Genomic DNA, 20,454 nt, shown 5'->3' with positions numbered 1-20,454 from the left:
CATTGTGCAAGCTGCCTTGCCAACAAAAAGCCATGGGCAATCCCATGGGTACAGTCAATTGATATGATCCCTGATAAAAATATATATTTTAAACCAATGGAGAGATTTAATAGTCACTACATAACACTTACAAACAGCATGCGTGTGGACTTGTATTGAATAAATTATTCTGTTAAACTAAGTAGTTCATTATCTACGATGGTTGTAACATGATTCAGCATCAAGTCAATTGACAAGTGTAGAAAAGAAATACTTAAAATACTTTATAGTGAAAACTAGTGCGATTGTCAATCAGTGCAACACAAAAATAAATACACTGTATAAACATTGGATAAGAAAGCACATAATGTGAATTTGATCCAATTTTAACATTTTATACAGGTTTGTTGAAGATTGGATGAGAAATGCACAAGATCGGGAGCAAATGTAAGGGCCATAATTGTTGAAGAAATAAAGCAACCTGGCTATTTTTAAAGAGCAGTGAAGATATGCTCATAGACGTTGTCATGGCTGACAAGGATTTAAATCAATTTTTGAAAAATTCAAGGGTTGTAACTCTGAAATGAATACAGCAATCTGGCTGTTTATTGGAAGTGGACAAAAGATAAACATAATCACCATGTTTGGTAAGGATTGGAGAACAAATGCTCATGAAAATGAATTTCGTAATCTTTAATAATTTCAAGGATCTTAACTCACTCAAACTCTTGTTCTAGTGTATATCTGGTATTGAAATAAGTGATTTTTAATTTTTTAAAAAGACACAAGCATGGCTACAACATTGATGTTTGTGAATGAAAAACAGATAAATGAAGCTTACATGATGTTTTGTTCAGTTTGAGCTAGTACATGCTGGAAATAGCATGGACAAGAATTTAAGAAGCGTCATTAGCTACATTGTCAATATGTTCAGGTCAATTCTGCCAACTTCATTATCTTTAAGCCCTGGTGGGATTTGAAGTGACTTTGCAAGAATGTTCGCAACCATGCCATTAAAGCTTGGACAGTTTATGTTAACTCCCAAGAGAAAATGCAATGGTATGTTGGCTGAAACCTTGTGTTGAAAAAATTCCATCTAACTGCATGCATTATAATAATTATTGTAATTTTCACGGGAACATAATGCTGTATGACACCACTTAACTGCATAAAAGTACACAAAAATATGAGCATTTATTTCTTTATTTCTGCAGCAGACAGAGAGAAATATAAATGACTGAAACCATTTCTAAAATTCCATTACAGTTGTTAATGCGCTATGATGCTGCAGATCAGGTTTACAGTCTTATTTTGCAGCCTAAAATCCATAAGCTACATAGACATTTACATAAACAACACAAAATATTCAACAATGTACAAAAAAGTTCTCAGGAATGTATTGCACATCTCACATCATAAGTATATGTCGATTTAAATCACACCATTTTTCTTTAATAAAAACATGTACACGCAAGATATTCATACAGGTTATATGTCACTATTTCTGTGCTAGGAGAGCCACCAGGTCACATAACAGAGTCTGAAGCTGGATGGGATATTTCATGTACAACAAGTTGCAGCAGGTCATTCTGTTCGGCCGAGAGGCGTGGCCATAGGTCGACCTGCAGCAGGGAGAGAGCCTCTATGTCCTGAGATTGACACGCCATCTGAAATAGATGTTAATTTACAGTAGAAAGGTTTGGTACATTCATATCACCTTTTAATGACCTTGTATTTAATTGAACTCGTAGCTAAATCATGTTACATGTGACAATCTACTGGCAAAATCTTGTGCGCTTCGCAAGCAAAATATTTCAGAGATTTAGCTTTAGAATCATAAACTTTTTTCAATATTTTATTATGTAAACCACAATAACTCAGTCCGTAGCATTCCTCACCTGACAGCAACGAATACTGCATTATAGGTATGAATCTCATCAAACCAACAAATTTCACCCAAACCAAAAAAATTGCCAGTCATAGAGTGAATATACTGGTAACGTGGACAAGATGTCTACATTAATTCAAATGTTTGATGATATCACATTTATATGTACAATAGTAAAATAATAATTTAATATAAATTTTTAATAACAATAAACTTAATTTTACACCTAAATGGCATGTATCATGCTTTAATGTCTAGAAAAAGTAAGACACATCAAACTACAAAAGTTATAAACCAGAATGCCACTAAGTGGACACAAATACTTGTATGTTGTTTTTAAGCTGAATAAGGGGCATAACTTAGCAGTTATAATGGACCTTGCTGTGCATGTGTGTAATATCTCTGGCAACATGTGTACCAAGTTTTACTTGAATAGCTTAATCTTTTATTAGTTATGACCAAGGTTATTTGCACATCGACGTAACTAAGGCTATCAGAATACACTGATATTTTGCTTCGAAAGCAGCTAGGCTAAGAAAAATTATCAAATGACCCACCACAACAGACTGGAGAAGTAGAAACAGGTCCTCATCTAAAAACTGACCTGAAACAATAAACCAGTTACTTTTAGTTTAAACATTATATTTTTTTACAACGATTGTGAAGAAACTCATGAAACTTATACTAAGTCACTCTTATTGGCATGATGATATGCAAGAGTGTGGTTTCATGTTGTGGGGGAAACTGGAGTACCCAGGGAAAACCCGTTTGTTCATCTTGGTGACAAAACTCACATGCGCCCAGGCTGGGAATCAATCTCGGGTCGCCTTGATGAGAAGTGAATGTGCTAATAACTGTGCGTACCTGACAACAGTTGTTTTTATTAACATAATTAACAATAAAAGTGCTATTTTGAGAATATTATCAAACAAAAACATATTTTCAATCCATCTATTGAACCAGGCGATACTGGCTTTAATCCCTGTACAACTGGGAACATAAACTTTAGAGGAAATATTATTTTTGACCACTTTAAACTTAGATTTAAGCCCATACATACTAGGTGTGTTTTCTTCATTAGTCTCCCAGGCATATTTCTCCAGTGTCTGAGCATGCTCAGGTCTAATCCTCTGAGGACTGGGCTGGAAATTACAAAACAAAATGATCACTTTCTATAACAAGTTATGCTATTGTGATAACTAAGTACCAAATTTAAATAGTTAACAAGACTGACTTTTTTTCAAAATTCTTTGTGTTAACAACAATGATACTAACAGAATTGATAACTTTAACAAAGCTCAATTAGCCCAATGTCTCAATCTGATGAATATTTGAGCAACTTATTTTAAAATCACCCTAAGTAAGACATAACTAGACAATAGTCCACCCTTAAAACTGAGTAAACTCTTAAATTCCACTTTGAAAAACTAAGATAAGCCCCCGGCAGGGGGAAAAATCCCCAGAAATCAGAACCATCCATGTCATGAAGAGTTGTAAAATGCTATGCAACTTTATATACAACCTGATGAAGGCCAAATGGCCGAAACGTTGTTTCATAAATAAATAATTTGTGTTGAAGTTGGAATCTTTAATTATCACCATGCAACTTTATGGTAATTAATTTAGTCACAACTCTGAACCGTGTTATATAACATGAATGCTGTACATACCTGAAGAAGCATAAGAAGTAGAACCCGCGTGATTTCACACTGAACAATGATGTCACAGTATGCTCCGATAGGCTGACCAGTGGTCCCCGAGCCTGTATGGACACAGACATAAATCATTTAGTGAGATGCATACAAACAATGTGGTCATCAATTATTCTAGGTGAAACTTATCAGAAATTCCTGATGTTGTGATATTTTGTTGTATGCCCATTGATCACATGGTCCCGATATGTGTAGAATTGAATTATAAATTACAGAAACCTATAATTATCAAAATGATGCCAAAGATCCTTTCTGACCCGAATGTTTAACCAACATGTGAAAACATTCCCTTTTCACACAGAGTTTTTCCCTTTCATAACCACCAACAGATCTAAGACTCTTTAAATTTCTCAATGTTCTATTATAAAGTGGGGAACTTACCTCCACTTTCTTGAGCCAGGTAAGCCATCTCTGTAAACACGCCAAGGGCCCCGTCATAGTCACCTGTAACATAGTTATATAAACATTATACATATAGGCATACCAGCATGCCATTTTTCTAAAACTATGACAGGAAAAAATAAACAAGCAAATGAAATGAGAAAAATTAAATTACATTTAATTTGCAAGTAGGTCGAAAAAATTCTAAGGTCCACACAGTTAGAAGTTTGGGGTTTAACGCCAAACACTTGTTTCATTTTAGAAGTTGAGCAAAAACCAAAACTAAATCTGCAAGGAGTTTACATACGAGACTGTATCTTGCAGGAGGCCACATGTCCCAGGGACACCAGGCAATCTAGGGGGCTCTGAAACATTGAACCGGTGCACCTTTTTTGTTGCTATTTTGGTGATCTTGCTTAAGTGCAAAGTAATCCAAACAAACAAACATTTATATAGGTGGCTGAGGCTTGACAGAAACTTAAGTGGTAGGTTATCCTTTACCAGTAGATGACCCCAATTGTTTTTGAGGTCAGTAGGTCAAAGGTCATGGTTAACAGTCTCATGTTATCTTTGACCTAGGAACATTTTGATATTAAATCATATGTGTTTTTTGCTTTAAGAAACATGATACTAAGCATACAAAATGTAAATTTTGAATATTTTAAAAAGTAGCAAAATACAAATTAGCCCATGTGTACTGACCTGAGACTGGAGATCTGCTGCCCGCTGGTAATGAACCATTGCCTCTCCCGGCTTGTTCACCTTCTATAAATAGGGTGAGACCACTGTATGATTGTCATATAAACAAATTGTGCAACACATACTAGATCACTCTACTTGATAGGAAAGACCACTGTATAACATTGCCATACAATTGTCTGTGTAACACACACTATACCCCTCTGATGTGTAAAACATGTACTGCACTATGTTTTAACTAATTACTTAGACATACATGTAAAAAACTTAAAAAGATCTAATTAAATATAAAAACCTGTGTTATTTAGAGGACTCTTAGAAAGATAATCTTAAACCCTTATGATTCTTTTAAAACAAATAAAATCATATTTGAATTGAATAAGGCTTTGTATTACAATGTGAAATGTACAATAGTTCTTGAGTATATTGTTTATGGTTCAAATATCCTTCCCACCTGGAGCACACTTCCCAGCTCCAGACATAGAGCTGCAGCTAAGGGACTATTCTTGTTCTCTATGTGCACCTGTAAATACAAATATGCAATAGAATTGTTTAAAATACTTCAAAAGACAACAAAATGTTATGGATGACCAGACATCCATGAGTCTGGGCAATGAAATATTGAAGTCGTAAACTTTAAACTGCTTAAGAGTGCTCAGGTTCAACCTTAAAGTTACAATTTTAAGCCTTATAATGTTTATTGAAACCGGACCCTGGTATATGACTGGTGGTCATATTAACTACATTCTGCCAATACTAAAATAACTCAAAATTACTCGCAACTTGACAGGTATTGGTCACTTTCCAAAAATGGACTCAAACAGTCCTTGTAATGATGTCTTTGACACAAGTGACTGGTTTTCAATGGTTTGCTGGCCATCCACTTTTAACTGAGATATAAACAACCATCCTGATAGCAGAAAAAAACAGTATGGTTGATCAAGTGTCTTACCCGGACAGCATGGCAATAGCAGTTGATGGCGGCTGTCAGATGCTCATGAAAACTGGGACAGCGCAGCCCCACATTGTCCAGCTCCGCATGCACAAAGTTTCGTGCAGCCTCTAGTAGGGCCTGACCCTCCCCCGCGACATTCACCAATGTGTGCTCACACCTTATATATACAACATGGTAAAAGGGTAAGTCCTGACAAACCTATGAAAAATATGACATTCATCTCAAATATGATATGGCAAAAACAAAACTCAACAGTAAGTTGGATGTGTGGCAGACAGTATAGGAAAATAATTGAATACATGTGTATTTAAATAAAAATATCAATTTATCAATGTATTCACAGAAACATAAAAGTATATGCACCTGCAAGTAACTTTGAATGGAAAAGGATGTTTGGTTTAATCAATACAAACAATAGGATACTGACCTAGCCTGAGCAAGGTAGCAAAATGCAGCATATTGAGGACACTCTTGTTGTTGCAGACACTTCCCAAGGGCACCTGAAATATGTCTCAAATTTAATTCAAGTCTGAAAATAAATAATTGTATTTGTATACGAAATGCGTTCATACACTAAATCCCATATTGTAATGTAAACAAGTAGGTGGAACTTAATCTTGCAATCACTAGCATTTGGCAAAGTAACAATGATATTTGATTACTTTGACGCTAACTATTTAATGTTGTTCTTGATAAGATAGTACATAACCTTACTTCACAAAGTTCACGGTATAATTTTCAAAAACTTTTACTTGAGTTATGGGAGCAGTAACTATTACGTGGCAATGGCATAGACAACCCTTGTATCAATAAATGCCTGAATGATAATTTATGTGAAGAATTTTTTATTTTAACATAAATGCCAAACATTTTATCACAACAACATTATATTGAGGGGCAGATCCAGGATTTGACATAAGAGGGAATGTTTCTCATTTTAGGGTTGGCAGGTTCGTTTTTTTGGGGTGGAGGGGGGGTGGTGGGGTTGGGGTGGTGTTAGTAGTTTATACTCCGGGTCCCGGCATGAGCACATGGAAGGGTCCCAGAGTGACAGTTCAAACACCGCACACCTATCCTGGGCGGTGAACCAGTACTTGGTGCCTTCACTTCTGCAAGGAACTGACTACTTCAATACATGCCAGGGGCAGTGGTACAGTGCGAATGGTCATAGAAAGGATTTCATAACCAATCACAACAGAAGTGACCTGGCCCGCCCGGGAATCGAACACGGGTTGTCCGATTAACATTCCAACGCTCTACCGACTGAGTTAGGGGTAATGCACCAGTCATTTGTAACCATGCCCCCCCCCCCAGGTCCCGAGGTATACAGGGGAGAGCCGAGGAAATGGGCCATATTTTTTTGGCACACATCAGGTGCGCCCCCGTGGATCCTCTTGTTATTATCTCATATGTGTTGGAATGATGTTATGCTAGATTTCAAATATATAAACATACCATACTGCTCACTTCCTTCAGCAACATTTGGTCTCTTTAGAAATCTCCTGAAAATATAAGCAATGTCAAGCAAAAGTCATTCTAAAATGCCATCCAGGCTTCATTTTTTAATGATGTTTTTCCAGGCTGAACATCATTATAAAAATTGACGGCATTTAGAATGACTATCTCAAGCAAAAGCAAAAATGATCTTTTTTATTAAAGTGATAGGATTAATGGAAAGGAAATCCAGGGATGATAACAGAGCCAAGTTGCCAATCCTGAAAATGTCTGCGTGGGGTTCAGGGGGCCGCTTAAAGCTTTCCGTATTTCAGGGTATCGAATACCCTTTTTTGCCTTAGAAGTGTTCAAGGAGTACACCTTTCGGTTTGGTAGATATAATTATGTTCAACAGGAGACATCAGAACAATTATCAGGAATCTTAGGAGTGAAGTTCTTTGTCTTTAAATAAAGTTAAATTTACTTTTTTCTACCTGAAGTCACAGGCATTAGACATGTACCTGACATTTTGGTTCAGTTGTCCACTTCCCATAAAACTCAACTGGCTATGATCAAATGGCTGTGTTTGAACAGTCTACACTGTGGGATGTTTGATTTATAATAATGAACAACGTATCGATTATCATGCTTGCAAATGTTTATTGTAAGTGTTAATTATTCAATTTTTATGTTTCATATAGAGTATTTATTCACATTTGATGAGAATATAATGTTATTAATTATTATATATATTATTCTAAGTAATATCCAAACGGGACTTAAATGCTTTGACAGCGTAGCCGTTGTGGACATGGTGGACTTTGACGTATTCTGGTCCCTAAGCCAGATTCTTTCCCCTCATGGTGTTAAACGAGTCCAGTAGCACACAAACTAGATTGTCCCACGGCAGTTCAAGTCTCTCAAACAGCCTTTCAAATTCTATGAAAATTGATTCAAAATCAGCCCTTGTGATTTTTAAGGAGGCCAAATGTCTCAACACTATTTCTTTCTCTATAGCAGGAAAATAGCTGAAACAGTTTTCTCATTGTGTTTGTTGACTTGTCTTAGTTGAAACAAAACCGAGATCCATTAACTCCTCCACATGTTCATCATTGAAATGGCTAGCCACTCCGTAAGTCATCTTGTATGATGCTGAACACCTTTGAAGTTTTAATTCACTGAGAGCTTTTGTATCTTTGGCAAGTGTCCTAAGTAAGACACACTACTGTGGTGCCAGGGAGCATGTTCAGTCATAAATCCAAGTATCATTGCCTCTGGATTGAATTGTAAGTCATTGACAGGAACAACTGGATGCACTGGCTGAGGTATCTGTTCATCCCTGACTTTTGTAACCATCAACATACCTGGAAATACAAATTACAACTATATAATTTAAATCTCACTCAAACTGGGTCCTCAAGAAGTTTTGTTGAACTGTCTCAAATAGAAAATAAAATGACTGCCTCTACGCCTCTATGTATTACTACTACAAAATATTTATTCTTTTTTTTTATTTGAACCAAACCAATTTTCATTTGAACCTCCCATTGGGGTCAACAGCCAATTCTTATTGAGAACAATGCTTCAAACATTATGAGAATAATAAAGAAACGGTTTACAGCGTAAACTTCAATCAGCCAAATAAAATTTGTAAAATAAAAATCGATTATTATTACACAATCCGAATCGGGATGTCCGAAATAATGCTACATGCGCAAAATTCATTATTAGTTTGATCACTTTCTATAAACTTAAAAAGAAACGTTTCGGGAATTTCTCTTAAAAATAAATGGCAAATATACCCTTTAAATAGACGAATCTATGTTTTGAAGTTTGTGGTGGTCGTTTTTTTCCCAATTTTCCAATACCCGTTTATTCGTCTTCGTCGTCTGTCATATCCGGATACGACCATCCGGATACTGTCTTCTAGCCCCATCGGTAATTTCCTTAATCACCGGATGCTATCTTAACCAATCATATAGCTCGATTGCCAAGACGTAAATAGGTTCGTTAATTTCCGTCTTTACACTTCCGGAAAACTCACCTTTCGTACCCATATTGTTCGAAGTGAGCTCGATTCGCTCGCTGTACCCCTCCCCCCAAGAAAAAACTCAACGGATTTACATTAATCTCAAAATCGATCCGTGAGGCCTTAAATCCGGAATTCCGGATTAATCCGGAATTTTATCATCCTGGAAATCTTAAACTTGTATGTATCCTTGTATACATAACCTATGTAATACACCTGGTAGTAGATAATTATGCACCAGGCAGTTGTAACCACGGCCCCCCAAGGTCTGGGGGCATACTGTGAAAAGCCAGGGAAATGGGCTGTGTTTTTACCTTTCAGTGAATCCGGTGGTTTTGTCTTCGCACAAAATATAGCAGGGAATGGGCCTTATCTAGGGTCCTTTGGGTGCGGGGGCATTTGGCGGGCATTTTACCATTAGTTCATCCCCGCAGTACGGGGATTTTACCCAGGGTTGGCTGGACCGAAAGTCAAAGTCCCTGCTATTCCCCGGACCTGGGGAGCCGTGGTTACAATTGACTGGTGCATTATATATATAAAGAAAAAGACAACATTCAGCATTGTACAAACAATGAACATCATTGATCCCGGGAAACAGGAAAATCATTATATCATACACCAAAAAACTAAAATAAAGAAGACATACTTCTTTAATTTGTTGGAAATCGATCTATATTTCCCCAAAATATCAGCATCCTTCTCCATTCTCTGAGTCAACAGGAGCTTGAAATTAGCCTTCAAGCGTTCGACGGATTGACAGCTTAGAAGAACAATTTTTGTGGAAAATACACAGTCAGTATAGTTTAAAAGATTTGATATCGTTCAGAAATCTAAAGATAGTTCAATTAGTATATTTAAAACAACTGTGATATGGTTTTTGATAATTCCAAATCGAAAACAAATGTTAAAACAAAAGTATCATATAATTTCGCGACTTTAATTTTAGATTGAAGGTTACACTCAACCTATTTTAGGTCGAACACAACCATTTTTTCGTGGGTACACTTGTTGAAATATTCATATGCATGTTTTATTAAATTTGCAAAATTACGTTTTTGTTTCTTATTTATAGGAATGATATCAAAGAATCAGATCCTGACAGCTATACGACATATTAGGAGAGATGGAGTGTGTTTTGGGCGTGGGCAGTGTGGGAGAAACTATGGCACAACTGTTGTAAGGGACATTCTCAAGCTAAAGAAACGAGGACTGTTCCAACATATGATGCCAGAACTAAGGTTTTTGTGCATTTTGAAATCTGCTTTAATTGAGTGTTTAGACTCTCATATTTCCAAACAATTGTGAGTGCCGGGCTTACATTTGTAGTTTTGTGCACAGATAACATTAAAAATGCATCCTGCAGATATACATGTTTTAGCATAATGGGTCCTCAGGAAATACAATGTGTATAGGACTCTGGATAAGCACCAAAATAACTGTATATTTAATAAATTAGATTACAACAAGATTGTCATCCTATATTGTTGTTAACCCCTTAGCGCATCTAAACAAGTTTGGCTGACACTGCCCATTACTGCATGTAAATGTATGTGGCCAACTTTATCGACTACTGGATATATATATATATACAAGTTCGACCGCATTTCTTACAGGCCATTTTAATAAGTGTTCTCATTCTTAACAATATCCCAGTTGTTTATGAAAGTAAAGTTATTAAAGCATTAGAGGTAATGAATTGCCATTGGAATTATCGCCAAATAAAATCACATGAGCTCAAGCGTTAACTACCCAACATAATGGTATAATATGATTAGACATTGAATTGCTGTTGATATCTGGGGCTGGACATTGGATTGTATTAATGACTAAAAATCTGTAACACTGTTGGTACTCTGGCTGAGAAAAATAGGTATTGATCTCTAATAAAACACCATTTCTATTAATATGAGTAACACTGAAGATAAAATGAAACTAAAAAAGAAATTCAAGTTAAAAATTCTTTAAACCTGTTCATGTACATTCCAGTGGCCCGGATTTGGTGAAGAAGCTATCCTCCCCTCAGACAGTGTACTGTGGGTTTGACCCAACTGCTGACAGCTTGCATGTTGGAAACCTGCTTGCCATCATCGCCTTAATCCATTGTCAGAGAGCTGGCCACCAGCCCATAGCTCTGGTAAAATTGATAAACTGATTGTTTTAAATATAATGGAAATAAATGTTAATGATCAAAGAGTATTTTTCTTTCATTTTTGTAATTTTCTGTCTTCAGTGATGATGCAATGAAGCGATTTCCTGTACTGTTGTGAATTACTTTCCATACTTATAATATAGGTAGGAGGGGCCACAGGTCAAGTGGGAGATCCTAGTGGCACTAAGAAGGAGCGTGCCATGTTGGGGAAGGAAGTGTTGGAAGGGAACGTACAGGGTCTCATGGAGAATCTGGAGCGTGTCTTCACCAACCATGCACTCTACATCTGGCGGGATAACAGACACCTCCCTGACGTCAAGTATGAAAAAATTACACTGACATTGTTTTAAAATCTGCCTTCATTGTGTGAAGGTCTCACCCATTCAAGGAGGAAGCCTTTTGCCATTACAGTCTCTACATGTTTGTCATTCTGTTCGTTTTGTGGATAAAGGTGACATCATTAACTGTTAATTAACAATTACTCAAAGATTGGTCTGGGACTAGGTATCATAAATTTCAAAGTTACATACATCTATATAGTTCATTATGAGGGGATAATTTGGAATAAAAGGTCGAGGTCACATGAATAAAAGGTCGAGGTCACATGAATTCTTTTGGGTTTGTTAAAGTTTTGTCTGAATAATAATTGATAAATAGTTGGGCACAGGGTGTCCAAATTTAATGGATATGTTAATCATTCTGAGGAGATATCAAGTGTTTACTTATATCAAAAGTCAGTTTTATGTAAATTAAAACAGCGTAAGATAATTATAATCATGTTGACCCACCTTGCATTTCTCCACTAAAATGTTGTTTGTACTTAAAAATAAAAGCACATTTAATCCTAACATAATAATGCTTTAAATTCATTCATTTGTTTCTTCCTAGCTTAAGTGTATTAAAAATTTGGTGCTTTTCAAGGACATTTTACTTTGTTTTCAGACTTATGAATAACCTATCCTGGTACAGAGAAGAAAACATTTTGACGTTTCTCACCAACGTTGGAAGACACTTCCGAATGTCAACAATGTTGAGAAAGGAAAGGTAGCAAAGAATACAGTTCGCATTCAAGTTTTTCAGGCAGAATATTCCATTTTTGTCAAGCCGGCTTGGTGTGACGTTTACATAGCTGTCACAATTGCAGTAATGTGTATGTGCATGGGTGCTTTAGTGCGTCCTTCTGAACGTGGTCTAGGTTGTATCTAGTACTGTTGGTAAAATTGATAAATGGAGAACATGATAAATTTAGGGGTGCATCTCTATTTCATGTATAACACCTCGTAGAATGTATCTAAATGCTATGGCTTAATAATAGGTATGCAAACGAATGGCAAAACTGATGTTCGAATATTCGGTAATTCTTTCGATCGAATATTCAATTTCCAAAATACATATTTTAGAAGTTGTAGAAACTATCATTATTATTAAGTAATAGCTAAAGTATTTTAACCCTACTTTGTCGTAGCCAGTACGCGCGGCAGACCCTGATTTCCCCCAAGTGAGCCTCTGAAATTCCGTTTTTTACAAAGAAAAAAAGGCAATACATTATGAACAAACAAAAAACAAAATCAAATAATTTATGATTTCAATTCTGCTGCCTTCATTGTTGAAAACAATGTGAAGTTAGATGGATTCCTAATAAAGGGCGTTATGCGCCAATGGAGGGTCTTTCAGTAAGACTTGCAGCCTCGTTCTGGGATTGACCTCTACTAAATATACATATAAATGGAAACACCAAACCAACTCGGGAACTAGTAAAATAATAAAATGAAAACATTTGTGAATTTGATTCGTCTATTGTACATCAATAGAGGAAATATATCCTAAAATGCTACACTATACAGTTACATTTCAAAGCATGACCAGTGCATCGAAACATGGAAAACAGTTAAAAGCACATACATGCAACTACATAATTGAAGCACATGTCATACAATAGTATCGTGGCGATTTGAGCAATGTTGCACAGCTTAATTTGCAACCAAGACAACACATAAGTGTGAAGGCTGATCCTTAAACCTTAATTGGCAAAGGCATTTAAATTTACCAAAAATAATTTAATTTTTTGGTGTCACTTGTCTGATTACCAGCTGTAAAATAATGGGGACTTTTTATTATACCCGGCGCTATGTCCCTAAATGTAGATGACATGTGTATAGTGTAATGTCATCTCATTCACACCTCTGGAATTATGGGCCTATCATTGTAAAAACAAGATAAACAAACTTTAAACATAACAACAGAGTTGTAGGCAAAAGTTGTTTTTTTTATTCTGTATATTCAACATTTTTTTTCGAATATTCGAATACCGATTTTGACATTCGAATATCAAACGTTTGATCGAATATTCGAATATTTGTTTGCATCCCTACTTAATAAGCATTATGTTCATACAGGGTACACAATAGCAACATTTGATTTAATTACGGTATCATTTATTTCTTGTTCAAATGATTTAACATATTTGCTACATGCTAAACAGGAAAAGTCATTTATCTTCTAAATAGAAGTTTTCTTCATAACGTTTCAGTGTTGAGTCCCGCCTTGGGACAAAGGAAGGACTGTCATTCACAGAGTTCACATACCAGATCTTCCAGGCCTATGACTGGCTACAACTGGCCAAGAAACACAACTGCTACATACAGGTACACACCTCTACATACAGGTACACACTTCTACATACATACAGGTACAAACATCTACATACAGGTAACACACCTCTACATACAGGTACACACCTCTACATAAGGTACACACCTCTAATATACATACAGGTACACACTTCTACAGACAGATACACACTTTTACATACATACAGGTACACACCTCTACATACAGGTACATATTTCTACATACATACAGGTACACACCTCTACATACAGATACTCATCTCTATATACAGGTACAAACATCTACATACAGGTAACACAGCTCTACATATACATACAGGTACACACTTCTACATACAGGTACACACCTCTACACACATACAGGTACACACCTCTACATACAGGTACACATCTCTACATACATACAGGTACACACCTACATACAGATACTCATCTCTATATACAGGTACAAACATTTACATACAGGTAACACACCCCTACATATACATACAGGTACACACTTCTACATACAGGTACACACCTCTACATACATACAGGTACACACCTCTACATATACATACAGGTACACACTTCTACATACAGGTACACACCTCTACACACATACAGGTACACACCTCTACATACAGGTACACACCTCTACATACATACAGGTACACACCTCTACATACATACAGGTACACACCTCTACATACATACAGGTTCACACCTTTACATCAGGTACACACCTCTACATACATACAGGTTCACACCTTTACATATACATACAGATACACACCTCTACATACATACAGGTACACATCTCTACATACATACAGGTACACGCCTCTACATACATACAGGTACACACCTCTACATATACATACAGGTACACACTTCTACAGACAGATACACACTTCTACATACATACAGGTACACACCTCTACATACATACAGGTACACACTTCTACATACAGGTACACACCTCTACATATACATACAGGTACACACTTCTACAGACAGATACACACTTCTTCATACATACAGGTACACACCTCTACATACAGGTACACACCTCTACATACATACAGGTACACACTTCTACATACATACAGGTACACACTTCTACACACATACAGATACACACTTTTACATACATACAGGTACACACCTCTACATACATACAGATACACACTTCTACATACATACAGGTACACACCTCTACATACAGGTACACACCTCTACATACAGGTACACACTTCTACATACAGGTACACACTTCTACAGACAGATACACACTTCTACATACATACAGGTACACACCTCTACATACAGGTACACACCTCTACATACATACAGGTACACACCTCTACATACAGATACTCATCTCTATATACAGGTACAAACATCTACATACAGGCAACACACCTCTACATATACATACAGGTACACACTTCTACATACAGGTACACACCTCTACATACATACAGGTACACACCTCTACATACAGGTACACACCTCTACATGCCTCTACATACAGGTACACACCTCTACATACAGGTACAAACTTCTACATACATACAGGTACACACCTCTACATACAGGTACACACCTCTACATACATACAGGTACACACCTCTACATACAGATACTCATCTCTATATACAGGTACAAACCTCCACATACAGGAACACACCTCTACATACAGGTACACACCTCCACATACAGGTACACACCTCTACATACAGGTACACATCTCCACATACAGGTACACACCTCCACATACAGGTACACCCCTCTACATACAGGTACACATCTCCACAAACACGTACATACCTCTACATACAGCACACCTCTACATACAGGTACTCACCTCTTCATACAGGTACACACCTCTACATGCAGATAACACACCTCTACATAAAGGTACACACCTCTACATACAGGTACACACCTGTTCATACAGGTACACACCTCCACAAACAGGTACGCACCTCCACGTACAGGTACACACCTGTTCATACAGGTACACACCTCTACAAACAGGTACGCACCTCCACGTACAGGTACACACCTAAACATACAGGTACACACCTCTACAAACAGTTACACACCTCTACATACAGGTACACACCTCTACATACAGGTACTCACCTCTACATACAGGTACACACCTCTACGTACAGATATACACCTCTTCATACAGGTACACACCTCTACATACAGATAACACACCTCTACATAAAGGTACACACCTCTACATACAGGTACACACCTGTTCATACAGGTACACACCTCCACAAACAGGTACACACCTCCACATACAGGTACACACCTAAACATACAGGTACACACCTCTACAAACAGTTACACACCTCTACATACAGGTACACACCTCTACATACAGGTACACACCTCTCATTACAGGTACACACCTCTACACACAGATACACACCTCTACACACAGGTACACACCTCTACATACAGGTACACACCTGTACATACAGGTACACACCTGTACATACAGGTACACACCTGTACATACAGGTACATACCTCTCATTACAGGTACACACCTCCACATACAGGTACACACCTCTACATACAGTTACACACCTCTACATACAGTTACACACCTGTACATACAGTTATACACCTGTACATACAGGTAAACACATCTACATACAGTTACACACCTCTACATACAGTTACACACCTGTACATACAGTTATACACCTGTACATACAGGTAAACACATCTACATACAGTTACACACCTCTACATACAGTTACACACCTGTACATACAGGTACACACATCTACATACAGGTACACACCTCTCATTACAGGTACACACCTCCACATACAGGTACATACCTCTAAATACAGGTACACACCTATACATACAGGTACACACCTGTACATATAGGTACACACCTCTTCATACTGGTTCACACATGTGCATAAAGTAACAAAACCAAAATGGTAGAAGGCAATAATTTAATTCTAGAAAATGCTGTAACTAGGGGATAATATATACATGTTTTTTCAAATTTCTGTGCTCTTATACTGTGTAAATGTTTGTTTTTTTGTTACATACTAAGGGCATGTTTGTTTAAGGTCAAAGTGGTAATGAAAAGCAAGAGCATGTTTTTTTTCATTCTGCTTCTTAATTGCTTAAAAGATATAAGCATAAATTAAAATATCAACAAAACACAGGGCATATTACATCTAAACATGTACATGTTCATGCTTCTCATTACAGCTAGGAGGGAATGACCAATAATGGACCTCAAGAAGATTTACTGTGAGGGAGCGGGAATGGGAAATGGTTTAACATTATATAACCACACTGTGTGTATTAACATTACAGCTAGGAGGGAATGACCAGCAGGGGAACATTACAGCTGGCATAGAGCTCATTGACAAGGCCCTCGGGGAGAAATGTTTCGGTGAGAAAAATATTTTGTCATTGTGCCCATCATATATTGAATATAAATGTTTCTGAATCTTTTAGTGCATGCATACTTGTGTATGATGTTTGTTATGGTGTAAAATTTCATACTTTCACAAAAAGCATGTGTTTTCAATGAAATGGCTTGAAAGTTCTGTTAAATTGGATACTTCCTATGCTTTTGTTTGTGTTCTATGAAATTGTGATATGTATTTCACAAAAGCAATTTCCTGTTATAAAAACTATGATATACTACTGCAGGTCTGACTATACCATTAGTTACAACATCTCAAGGTCACAAGGTGGGAAAGTCAGAGGGCAATGCTGTCTGGTTAGACCCTAAGAAAACAACACCCTATGAACTGTACCAGGTAACACCTGTAGTATAACAGTACCCTGTCCGTTTGAAAGTTTTTGTTCTACGATGATTTTGAAACAAATTATAACAACATAAAAAAATGCAAACTAACTACACTAATTTTGTCACTTATCAACCTAGCGTGGTTTGCGCTGTTATATGTTTTGTTAGAAGTAAACTCTCCCACAAATAATGTTAATCACTTTAATATGCACAATATTGAAGATAAAATATCCGAAACTACTTCAGTACTGTTAGGTAAACTAAAACTGTAAGCTAGCATTACCTTGCAGTATTTCTTCAACGTATCTGAGGCCGATCTGGAGCGATTCCTTCACTGGTTCACATTCTTGCCTGAAGAGGATATCAGCCGTCTGCTCCGCGAACATAAGGTGATCTCATTTGTCAAAGAATTGATGGCAAATTCAAAGAAAACAGTGTCACATATTTCTAAATGTGGTATACCATGTTAGTTAGACTGGGCTTTTTTTTAAGAAAGGGTTTGTTATTGTTGTCTTGGTGCCATTATATTCATTATTGGTGTTGTTGTGCAAAATTGTTTTCCCATGGCCATAACACATTAAACCTTCCAATATATTTAAATGAAACTTGGTTTACATGTTTTCAGAGACAAAACACACATATATAGCAAGCCCCATAACACTGTTTATGATAATTGTAGAGTTATGCAGGGTTCGTTCTGGATAATATAATGTTGTTGCCACCCTTACGTTGAGGATGTCCAGGGGGCAGCACTCAACAAAGGGTCATAGAAGGCGAATCACAGACATTATTGTTATAATATTATTTATTTTTTTTAAAAATGCACAGAGTAGAATAACACATGTACATGGCAATAATTTCATAATATGTTTGTTAAGGTCATAAATAAACAAATAGACTTTGTGTGCTCTCTAATTTGTGCCCTTCAAATTCAATTTTTACTAAACTTGGTTATACAGTTGAGGGGCATTCTATCATACATTATTGATAACCAGCAACATCCCTCCTATCACTCTTAAGTAGTGGCCTGGAATTGTCAAATTTGACCAAATGGACTTAATTCACACTTGTGACTCTGTGGACTGGTGTACTATGATCTGCCTGTTTGTTTAAATGAACAGACAGCGAAAATTCAAAATGGTGTTAAGTGATATTTTTGAATGGCATATTAGAAACTTAAATAAGATTAAAATTGTTTTACTAGCTGCTACTCTTTTTACAGCTTTCACCAGAGAAGAGAAAACCACAGAAGTTACTTGCTGAGAAAGTGTTGTTGCTGGTCCATGGAGGCAAGTAAAGTGCATCATTAAAATTAATGTATTAAGGATGAATATCTTGATTTTGTAATCATCATTTGATATAGTTCTCATAATACGCATTGCCACAAGCAGGTATTGCGTTACGATCTTAATTTGTTGAATTAAAATGTATGTAAAGTATAAAAAACCAAAGCAATGCTGAACAAAAAGTCATTCATTAATGTTGAATAGCTGTAGCATAAATTCCCATAAATTTTGCTATAAGAGAGGACCTACATGCTCTTAACTAATATTATATCTGCTTGCAGAGGAGGGTCTGATTGAGGCCCAGCGATGGACAGATGCATTTTTCAGCCCTGCCCCTGAGGCCCTTCTACACCTAAGTGGTGAGGACATGTCACGGCTGTTCCACTCTGCCCCGACCACAAGTCTTATACTAGAACATGGCACCACACTCCTCGACCTCCTCATGAAGATACGTAGCTTTGACAGGGAAGGTGAGTCATAATCTGTGACTTGTGAATGAGTCTAAGCACATTGTTGAGAGCTAAATGCTGATTCATTAATCCTAAATAATCCAGTCAAGGCTTTTGATTGTCAACTTTTAGCAACTCTGTATTTCATATTTATGGACCACCTGAAGTGAAATCCTCTTAAAAGGATGAAAATAAAATGTTTAGCAGAAATTTCACAAAAAAATCTGGGTTATAGATAAGCAGAATCCTGGCCGGCTCAGGGGCGAGCATTTGTTAAAAAGATTTACCTTGAAAAAAATATGTGTTGTAAATACAACATTTTGTATCTTACCTTCACAAAATTGTTCAAAATATAATATTTGTCAGCATGATATTTAAGACTAGTGTGAATATAGGTACCGTACTACTCTCTTGTCCAATATGACAACATTTTGTATTAAAGTTTCTTATTCCTTTCATAAATTCATCAATGTCAACTATTCCAGTGGATGCGGACCGTGTGACACGAGAGGGTGGGGTTTACATAAACAAGGTGCGAGTGACTGACCCCAGCATAGCCCTCACCCTCGGGGAACATATACTGCCTAACAACATCACACTGCTTAGGATAGGTAAACAAGACCTGTGTTCTGTTTTATTACAAGTATTAAGGAAATACTAGAATGTAGTTACAGTGATCGAAGTTTGCACAATTTCTAATATGAACAAGTTCTGATAATCTAAAAGGTAAGCCTAGTGAAGCTATTTTTGGGGTAGGAGAGCACTTTTAAATTCATAAGCATAATAATTGTAGTCTTGCTTTTACTTTTTTGAGGTTTTAAATTAAAATTTAGAAATATGGGACAGTGCTTGAAAATAAAGTACTGACATATGAACAGTAATTTTTTGTTTCTTCTAATCTTTGAAATAATCCATTTTTGCTTAATTAAAATCTTGAACTTGAATTAATTCTATAATGTGGATATGTTGTATTTTGCAGGGAAAAAATCTTACCATGTGGTGCGGTGGATAACGCCAAGCTGAAGGGTCGCTTAATGTGTTCATTTTCACTACAATAAATTACAGTCATTCTTT

The 20,454-nt window shown here is 36.6% G+C and overlaps 2 protein-coding genes across 2 annotated transcripts; one reads left to right on the top strand and one right to left on the bottom strand.

The window, feature by feature from the left end:
• Positions 1-1,166: 1,166 nt before the first annotated feature.
• Positions 1,167-9,813, bottom strand: LOC128208585 (40-kDa huntingtin-associated protein-like). Its single transcript, XM_052912144.1, has 12 exons — positions 9,724-9,813; positions 7,070-7,116; positions 6,042-6,114; positions 5,612-5,771; positions 5,114-5,182; positions 4,663-4,725; positions 4,268-4,325; positions 3,961-4,023; positions 3,538-3,629; positions 2,928-3,009; positions 2,425-2,471; positions 1,167-1,646 (listed from the first exon to the last, which is right to left on the bottom strand). The coding sequence occupies exons 1-12, from the start codon at positions 9,780-9,782 to the stop codon at positions 1,506-1,508; spliced, it is 954 nt and encodes a 317-aa protein (XP_052768104.1). The 5' UTR covers positions 9,783-9,813; the 3' UTR covers positions 1,167-1,505.
• Positions 9,805-20,453, top strand: LOC128208574 (tyrosine--tRNA ligase, mitochondrial-like). Its single transcript, XM_052912133.1, has 13 exons — positions 9,805-9,869; positions 10,150-10,315; positions 11,064-11,211; positions 11,370-11,545; positions 12,169-12,270; positions 13,757-13,871; positions 17,204-17,282; positions 17,546-17,655; positions 17,936-18,034; positions 18,868-18,934; positions 19,213-19,401; positions 19,866-19,991; positions 20,360-20,453. The coding sequence occupies exons 2-13, from the start codon at positions 10,152-10,154 to the stop codon at positions 20,401-20,403; spliced, it is 1,419 nt and encodes a 472-aa protein (XP_052768093.1). The 5' UTR covers positions 9,805-9,869; positions 10,150-10,151; the 3' UTR covers positions 20,404-20,453.
• Position 20,454: the final 1 nt, after the last annotated feature.

This window comes from Mya arenaria, chromosome 2 (assembly GCF_026914265.1).
Source record: "Mya arenaria isolate MELC-2E11 chromosome 2, ASM2691426v1".
Lineage (NCBI taxonomy): Eukaryota > Metazoa > Mollusca > Bivalvia > Myida > Myidae > Mya > Mya arenaria.
This window is presented reverse-complemented; position numbering and strand designations above follow the sequence as displayed.